The sequence below is a fragment of the Opisthocomus hoazin genome, chromosome 2, assembly GCF_030867145.1.
Source record: "Opisthocomus hoazin isolate bOpiHoa1 chromosome 2, bOpiHoa1.hap1, whole genome shotgun sequence".
Lineage (NCBI taxonomy): Eukaryota > Metazoa > Chordata > Aves > Opisthocomiformes > Opisthocomidae > Opisthocomus > Opisthocomus hoazin.
Genome location: NC_134415.1, coordinates 120,593,897 through 120,603,366, shown reverse-complemented (window position 1 = coordinate 120,603,366; position 9,470 = coordinate 120,593,897). Strand labels below are relative to the sequence as shown.

General features: G+C 48.7%; 1 protein-coding gene across 1 annotated transcript; it reads left to right on the top strand.

Annotated features, from left to right (window-relative positions):
• The first annotated feature begins 260 nt into the window (after nucleotides 1-260).
• OSR1 (odd-skipped related transcription factor 1) lies at nucleotides 261-7,395 on the top strand. Its single transcript, XM_009937398.2, has 3 exons — nucleotides 261-297; nucleotides 5,601-6,293; nucleotides 6,881-7,395. Exons 2-3 carry the CDS (start codon nucleotides 5,647-5,649, stop codon nucleotides 7,014-7,016), a joined length of 783 nt encoding a protein of 260 aa, XP_009935700.1. The 5' UTR covers nucleotides 261-297; nucleotides 5,601-5,646; the 3' UTR covers nucleotides 7,017-7,395.
• The last annotated feature ends 2,075 nt before the right edge of the window (nucleotides 7,396-9,470 follow it).

Here is a 9,470-nt window from a genome sequence, read left to right as displayed (position 1 = left end):
AGAGGAGGGCGGCGGCGGCGGCGGCGAGTACCTCCGTCTCTATCAGCCGGAGCACCTGGACACCTAGCCCCGCTGCCCGCTCGGATCTCCCCGCACCCGCTGGAGGAGCGGTGGGGTGGGCAGAGAGCTGTGCCCCCAGGGCCAGCAGCGACACTGACCTAGCCCAACATCTTCTTCTTTTTTTTTTTTTTTTTAATTCTTTTTTTACCCCCTATTTTTTTTAAATTTATTTTACCAGCTACAATTTAGCCCAGGATCTTTAACTGCTGCCAGCGGTGGAGCGCAGATCGGGATTAGGTAAATAAAAAGAACAGCTCATTTTGTTTGGTTTTTGTTTTGCCAAGCTTCGGGGGTTGGGGATATTCATCCAAACACCTCCTTTTCTCTTCCTCCTTCCTTTCTCTCCCCCCATGCCCTTCCACCATCCTCCGGACGGTGCAGAAGCAGTGGGGAAATCGTGGTTCACGTGAGGAGGACTGTTCTCCTTGGGGCGGGAGGAGGGCTGGGGGAAGCCTTGACATGGGGCTCGGATATTTTGATGCTATTTAAAGATTTATAAAGTTGTTTATCCCCCCTTGAGGAGGAGTTGTGTTTTTAACCCGAGCTAAAAATGACACATATGAACTGCAAAACAGAAGCCTGAGTGTCCTTTATGGACTTGAGCGTTCAGCTTCTCTCCTTTCCTGTCTTTCCTTTCTTTCGTTCTCTCGTTCTTTCCTTCCTACTCCATTTTTAGTGTTTCAGGGTCTGAAAAACCTTCTCTTTTTCCTCCCAAGGCCAGAACAGAAGTGAATCTGATGTTTATATTTGTCTGAACGGATCAAAACAAGTTCAGCGTAAGGAGAGGCTGAGCTTCTCTTGAGGCCGAGCCTATAAAGTGTCAGCGCAAAGCCGAGGATTAGGGTATAGTTGTTATAGTTGGCTTTTGGGAGGGAAACCATAAAAATCCAGCATTTTGGAGATTACCGTAGCGCTGCGGGATAAAACCCGAGCAGGGTAGGAGGGTGAGAGCCGCGTCCCGGACAGGTGCACAGAAGGTCCAGTTTAGTAAGCTCGAAGCCAACTGGGAAAAGGGAGCCAAGCCCTAAACCCGCGCCGAGCCTGGGGCTCGGCCCGGCGGGCGGCTGCGGGGTGACCGGGCCCGGGGACGCGCCCGGCTGCCCTGTGCGCCCCCGGGGGGAGGGTTTGCCCCCCACCCGCGGCTGCGCGTGCCGCGGCCGTGGGCAGTGAGGAGCACGGAGGGAGGAAGAGGGGGAGGACGATGGATCCCCGCGCAGGGGAAGCGCCGGGCACTTCTCCGGGGTGGGGGGGGGGGCGAGAACGGATCTGGCGCCGGGGGTGGCCTTTCCGCACCCCAGGGGATTAAAAACCGCACGCACAAAGCTCCCGAACCAGCCCAAAAACTTCTGCAGGGAGAGGATTGCGGAGCCTGGGCCCCGCGGCCGCCCCGCCGGCACCCACCCGCGGCCGTGGGGCTGCGCTCCCGCCCTGGCTCCGCAGCCACTGTCCCACCAGGGTCCGCAACAGGGGAGGATTTTTTTTTTTTTTTTGCTGTTGTTTTGGATAAAGGTTGCCCCGGACAGCGCAGCGATCGCTGGTGCAGCCGGACGCTGGTGGTTGTTGTTGTTGTTATTATTGTTATTATTATCATTATTATTGAGAGTCTGAAATCCGCCGCGTTCGCAATGGTGGTCTGGAGAAACTTGTCAACACCGATCTCGTGATAAAATGTGAATGATGATTTTATAAGGATCGAGCGGAGATATCCAAGGCACATGCTGACTGAGCCCTTCCAGTGCTCATTAATGTTAGCAATTAACTCTTTCACGCTCGATTAGCCCCGAATAAACCTGCTTTAATAGATTCTGCACACTTCATTAATACTTCGAATAAATCTGTGCTGAACAATGCACTTTATTCCTCAAGAGCACCACGCTCGAATAACGCGGAGCGAAAGGGCAAGTTTATTCCCTTTCCAGTTAGTTTCCCAAACACAGACATCTTGTAAGCTCGATTTCCTCGCTTAAACTGATAGGAAGGGAAAATATCGTCCCCTCAAAGGGGACAAAATAAGTAGCCGACCCGGTGGCAAAATGCTGCACAGTGAAGAGATGCAGCCGAAAGGACCGGGCTACCAGACTGAAAAGGATTCAGGAGGAACAGGGGGGCTTTTTTTGACAGATGAAGCCGATTGCTGTAGTCTGAGGCTATCCCAAGAATGCAGCATTTTATGCCCGCTACTTTATCATGTTTGTAAAAATAAGCAACATTCTCAGGGTAATTTACCTCTTCCATTCTCCCATGTGGAACTAATTAGCAAACCTCATTATTTATGAGTCAGGTATTTAATATAACAAATATCCCTTTCAAAGGATACATCGGAAACTGATAATTCAAGGTAGAAAGGACAAATACCGGCTAGCCACAAGATTACTTAAAAAGCCATTTAATTTCGCCCCTTGTCATGCTACCAGCAAAAAAGCCGGTTGGATTTTTTTTTCCTTTTTTTGGCGTATACGGGAGGTAGAACTTCATCTGAAAGGTTAAGATTACAATGGTCTTAAAACAATGGCAACTGGACAATAGCATTACCGTATCTTCAAGCAGGACAAAGGGTAAGAAAGCTGGAGACAGATGTAGTCTTTCAAGTTTACGATCCTATTTTGCAGGGTAAATTTATCTTGGCACGAGTGGGTTTTGTTTCAGTCAGAACACAAGTGGTTTGTTCTTAATTACTCACCGAGCTAGTTTGTGTTAAAAAAGAAAACCCCGCACAGTTTTATTGTGATGGGGGAATTCAAGCAGAGAACTCGTGGGGTCCTCTTCTCTAAAAAATAAAAATAAAAAAGAGGCCTCGATAACGATCTGTTTACATGAAACAGAATTAAAGGTGGAGGTGACACCGAAATCAAAGAAACATTGATCTCTCTGCGGGCAAGAGGGAGAGCGGAGAGTAACTGCGCTGTGAAACACGTTCGCTTTGATGTCCCGAAGAGAGGGGACTTCTTTATGAAATACGCTGCTATTCATATATATTTCTGACTATCCCGGTCGCACGGAGCAAAAGGGTAGCTTACATTTCTGGAAAAGTGCCAAGAAACTTGTAGTAACGTGAACACTCTGCTCCCACCTCCTCTTTTCTTCTTTTTTCTTTTTTTTTTTTTTCTTTTTTCCTTTTCTTCTTTTTCCCTTGTTTTCTTTCTTTTTCTCTTTTTCCTTTTTTTTTTTTTTTTTTGTTGAAAAATAATAGATCTGCTTTAGCAAAAAGACGCGGGCACAATTAATGCTATTATGACCCGACTGTATTTCTCCCTGGTTTCTGCCCCCTTCTTATTTTGGGAAATAGAAAGAGAATTTTTCAAATATTATCGAGCAAGAATCTATCCAAATTGACATAGTAGATTTTTGCTTATATACTCCATATTAAATGTTTTCTAAGGATACGAAGAAAGAAAGAGGTTTAAGCCCAGAAATTAATGTGGTTTGCAATAGCATGTTTCATGCTTGAGAGATCTAGGGCTACCTAGACAGGAAAATAGAGATGGAACCATTGTGACAGACAGAAAAAGAAATTTCAGGTACCCGGCCAAGAGTATTTTCTGTGCACTTTGTTCTCGGGGTCATTGGTTGGAGGCATTTGTGCTGCGAAGTGGACACGCCTAGCGTATGGGCAGCACTAACAAAATAAAAAGCATTTCCCCAGCTGAACAGCAAAACAGCCTGGTTGGTTCATTGGTCCTAAATAGTTAAAAAAAGAAAAAAAAAAAAAAGCAAAGGGGAAAAAGAGAGAAGAGGGAGGAGAATTGTAACGTGTGCGTTTTTTCAATCAGCCACTATCCAAAATGTGTCCAATTAAAAAAGGCAAAATGTCACAATCTCTTATTCTGGGTCATTGTGATGGAATTCCTCTAAGGTTTGGGTCTCTCTGCCTGCTGCTGATTTATGTAAAGTGGTGTGAAAGGTGGACCTGGCATTTAGATCTGCTCAGAGTCAGCTTTTCCCTCTCACACCTTCCCAGCCACAGCTCCTCAGTCCAGGCAACATCCCACATATAAATCAGATTTGTTTCCCTGGTCTTCAGACCTCTGCTGCCACCAGTTTCCACCCCCCCACCCCTCCAGCCCAGAGGGACAATCACTGCTTTGCAGCACTTTGCAGCCTCCTTTTCTTCAAAGGGGCTTTACTCTTCGCGTGGGGATGAACTGACCCTCCAGGCTGACCACCGTGAGGGTCCTGCCCGGACCCTGTGAGGGTCTTGTGGGGATCCTACAGCGACTCAGCAGGCACCCTACAGAGGATCTTATGAGCACCCTGCAGGGACTCTATGGGGACCCTGTGGGGATCCGGCTGGAGAACAGCCCCACTGAAGGCAAACCTTGGAGTTCACTGAGAGGAAAGAGTATAAATTGTGGGCTGTGGAGTAAGGAGGACGCTTCCTGGACTGCAGAGAAGCGATGCCTCCAAATGGCGTGGCTGCTCTCCCACACCCACAAAGAGGGGAAGCTGCGTCCCCACCACCAGCCCTCGGCAGGCATCTTCTGCCAAAAGGTTGGCAGAAGCTGGGCCTGAATTCGCAGGCACGGCCAGATGCGCCTCTATGCTTCTGCCTGGTAGCGTTTTCCCTCCACCTTGTGGGGTGGAATGGGTGGGATCTGCCTCAGAGGAGAGGCTGGAGGCATGGCAGGACCCTAAAACACAGAGCAAAGTGGTAGCACCCAGCCCAAGGAAGGGCTACGGCCCTGCAGCTGGTGGGCTGGGTGTCCCCATGGGAAGGGTCTCTCCAGCCCTTGCCTTTTTGCCTTTTGAAGGGTTCTAATTAAGTGATTGCCTAGATTAGGACGCGGGTTTGAAGCCAGGCACTTCCCGCTGGGGAGAGCAAATGGCACTTCAGATTTGTCACCCCATCGCAGCATTTTCCCACTTCTTTTTGCAGTACATAAGAGTGAGAGCTGTTGGTTTTCCTCCACCAAAAAAAAAAAAAAATCAGGGATTTTCTTTCTTTGAATGAAAGAGTGTATGTAGTTCTGAGCATCCAACCGCCTCCATCAGCCCAGAGGCGGAAGCTTGGCTGAGGCCAGACCTCAGGGAGGTGAGCGACCCAGGGACAGCGAGCTCTCTTCACCCCCTCCCCACGTCACCTCAAGGGTATGAGGTGGCTGCTGAAAGCTGAAAAAAGCAGTTTTTGTGGACAGATGTAGTGGGCAATATCCCATCGCTTTCTAAAGGCTGAGGACACCTAGGAAGGAATTTTAAGTTACATGAGAGAAACCTCAGCTTTGTGGGCCAAAATGGCACCTCTTTGCTGTCCCTGCGCAGAGGGTCACCAGAGGTCTCCCTGGCACAGGAATGCTTTTGCAGAGTGAATGACTGTGTATGAGGCACATCTTATGTGTGTGAAGGATGGGGAGAGGGAAAGTCTGGAGACCTGTGGGGATATACTCATGTACAAGAGCTGGTTCAGACCTCCTCAAGTCCAAGTCAGTCTCTTCCTGCAGCTTTGGAGAAGGGCATTAATCAGGGGTGAGGTGAGAAATTACATCTGCTTGTATCTTTGTGTAAATCCACCATTCCCTCTTCCCCTCTTCATCTTTATTTTCCAGGTCTTTTCCTCCCCTGTTCCCAAGATCCTCCTCCTGAGCGGCCACCATGGGAAGTAAGACCCTGCCGGCCCCAGTGCCTATCCATCCTTCCCTGCAGCTCACCAACTACTCCTTCCTACAAGCCTTCAATGGGCTGCCCGCCGTGCCCTCTGACCACCTCTCCAACCTCTACGGCTTCAGCGCCTTGCATGCTGTACACCTGCACCAGTGGACTTTGGGGTACCCGGCCATGCACCTGCCCCGCTCCTCCTTCTCCAAGGTGCCCAGCGTGTCGAGCCTGGTGGATGCACGGTTCCAGCTGCCGACCTTCCCACTCTTCCCACATGTCATCCAGCCCAAGCAAGAGGCCACCAATGTGACCCTCAAAGCCAAACCCCGCTTTGACTTTGCCAACTTAGCAGTGGCTGCCACACAAGAGGACCACTCTAAACTGGGACAGGCAGACAGCCAGGGCTCACCTCCAGGGCTGGGCTCTTTGCTTGAGGTGACTAAACTTTCTCCAGAAAAGAAACCCACGCGGGGAAGGTTACCATCCAAAACCAAGAAGGAGTTCGTGTGTAAATTCTGTGGCAGGCACTTCACCAAGTCCTACAACCTTTTGATCCATGAAAGAACCCACACCGATGAACGACCCTACACGTGTGACATTTGCCACAAGGCCTTCAGAAGACAGGATCACCTGAGGGATCACAGGTAATGATTCTTCTTCTCCTGTCCTTTTTTCCTTGTGTATCCGTACTCTCTCGGTTACCCACCTACACTCATGAAGGTTCTTGTAAGAAAAGTAACGTCCCTGGTCAGCTGGCTGTGTTCCCTCTAGGTTTTCCGCTGCCCACTACTGGAGGAGAAAGCCAGATAACTCACTTGAAAAGGCAGGCCTGTTGTTGTACTCAGTCACTCTGCAAAAATGGCTTGCCCAGCCTCATTCTTAGCTTCCACAGAGGTTTTCACCGTCTATTTGTATTGTCTTGCATTCTCTGCCTTTCTGCCTTTGTGATCATCCAGAAGTGTCATGATGACACACAGCTTGGTGACCTCAAAGTTAGAGACAAGCTCTTTATCCATAAGAAAGGAATCCTTGTAAGCCTTCGACACCCCCTCTCTTCTTTCACGCGCACGCACACACACGTGCACACACAGATGATTGCCTGGGTGCCACCCTCCAGCACTCTCAGTCGCAGCAGTAGGTATAAAAAGCCCCAGCATATTCTCCACCAGGTCGATCACTGCTGAGTTCAGGCTGGTTATTTCTGACGTCTCGATTGTTTTTCTCTCCCTAGATATATCCATTCTAAAGAAAAGCCTTTTAAGTGTCAAGAATGCGGGAAAGGATTTTGCCAGTCCAGAACGCTAGCTGTCCACAAGACACTGCACACGCAAGTAAAGGAACTGAAACCTGCCAAACTTAAGTGCTGAATCTCCAGCTTCTATGAACTTTTCCTCCCCTTCAGACTTTACATCAAAACCAGAGCAGAAACAAAACTTTCAGGATGGGAGCACTGAACTTTGTATTTTGTTTTTGTTTGTACTTTAAAAACAGCAAAAATCTGTGCCCCTCCCCTCCACCCAAGCAACTGTCTTCCTAAGTTGTGGGTGACAAGATTATTTTGCATTTGAAATATACACGAATGATGCAGAGTGCTAGCTGACTTGTGTGGCTTTGATAAACTTTATGCCAAAAGGTGGTGCTCACGTGTTGGACAGGAATCTCTTTAAAACCAAACAAAAACCCACAAGATAACCCCCCCCTCCCATTCCCAACAAAAAAAAACCCTAAATCGTAGCTTCCAAAAGTATTATTTTTAAAAAAAACCCCAACCTCTTATTTTATACTTTTTATGACTGTATAAAGCTTCTTATTTTTACAGTTCAGGAAATACAGAGAATTCCAGAAGACGATTAAGAACTGAAAAAGTGGTTTCTCATCACAGCACCATTAGGACAAGCAGAAAGGCCACTTGAAAATCTCATTTGCTAGTTTGTTTTCTTAAAAGGAGAAGAAAATTAATGTTTGGAAATCTCTTCAGCGAGGAGTCCTATCACGCGCTAGAAAATGCATCCAGATTTTGGTCCTGCGGGTCCTTGGTGTGCGGGACAAATCAATGTTCATGGGACGTGGAGACCTTTTCTTTTTGCCTGGTGGTCTAGTGCGCTGTGAGGAGGTTTGTAACTTGTGGACTTATTTAAAAAAACCCAGAGGAGAGAAAGATGGCAATGCGTCAAACTGACGTTATGCGCAACATGGTTTTAGTGGTACTTTAAAGTCTTCGTGCGTCCTGATGAGAGAGAACATATCTCAACCTGAGAGCGTATTTTTTTAAATGCTGGCTTTCTGAACAATGTATTCAAATTAAGAGACATTCCAATAAGTTTTGTTTATTAAAAAAAAAAAAGTTGTATGGCTGTTTGGCACTTTATGCTGATTATTGGTAATTGACATTTATCACTGGATTGTGTGTGTTTTTTAAGTATTAAAATAAATCGTTATTTTACAGGCAAGTTTGCATGGACTACATATGTGTTCATTTGGTTTCTGGTCGCTTCCTTGGCAAACTCTCCAAACCCTCTCTGTCAATATTCAGAACCTTTCTTTCTTTGCTTGTTGTTGTGTTTTTTTTTTTTTTTTTTTTTTTTGTTTAATTAACTTGGTATTTCCTCAGTGCTTGTTTCTACCAGCCTTAGAAAGTTTGGATCTTTCCTTTACACATAAGCTTCCCCCCTCCTCATTTATTTTTCTTTTTTTTTTTTTCCTGCCCCTTTTTCTTTTTCTTTCTTTTTTCTTTTATTTTCTTTTTTCCTTTCCTTTTCTTTTTTTTTACAGTTTCTTTTATTTTTTTCTTTTTTCCCCTTTTTTTTCTTTTTTTTTTTTTTCTTTTTTTTTTTAAGATTGACAAAAGTAAACAGATCTGCAGGGAGTTCAAATGCTTTTGCTGCTAGTGTGGAAAAAAAATCCTCTTGGGTAACTAAACCTTGGGTATTAGCTGATAAGCTTAGGTGTCAGAAGTGTTATAAAACAAATCAGATGAGTAACGGGCAGGCTGCTGCTGCTCCCCCAGCCCGCAGGCGCTGCGGGGCGGGCCGCCTGCCGCACCCGTCCCCGCGCTGGACGGGAGCGGGCGTTCTCCGGCCGCGTCTCCGGGCGGTTCAGCGCCGGCCGGGGCGGCCTTTGGTCCCCGGCAGCTGTCTCGGATCACAGATGTTTATTCCACCGCCTTGGATAGAGACGGGGGAGAGAGCTCGGAGCCGGGGGACCCTCCCGAGCCTTTGAAGCGCCTCTTGCCCCCCTTCTCGCCCCCTCGGCCAGCCGTAAACCCCCTTCCCCCCGCCAAAAGCCAGTGCCCCCGGTATCAGAACGGCCCGGTCGGCTCGGCGGCGCGCCCGAGGGGACACCGGGCCCAGCGCGGGGGCTCTGACCCAGCCAGGCGCCCGCTCCGAAGCGGCTCCTTTCCCCCCTTTCCCCGCTCCGCTTTTAGCGAATATTTCTTTATTTGGTCAAGGAATCCTATGGACGACAGGGGAAAAGTTACGGTTGTATCTCATTTAATGTAAGGGCAAGGGGGGGACAAACCTCTCTCCCCCCTCTTCTTTGCCGGGCGCGGGTTCGAACGCACCGCCACCAGCTCGAGGGCTGCGGCCGGAGGGGCTGCGGGGTCCGGGCAGCGCGGGGTGCCGAGGGGGCTCCCAGGGGGCTGCGACGACGCGCCGAGCTTGAAGCCGGCTTGCTTCTCCTTTGCTTCCCGCCCGCACCGCGTAGAGGCTTTTTGGTTTTGTCTCGAAAACCCCACAAGCGCGGAGCGCGGGAAGGCGGGCGGGTGTGACATCGCCCAAGACTGCACGAAGCCTGGGCCGGCCCTCAGCGGGCAGCCGCCA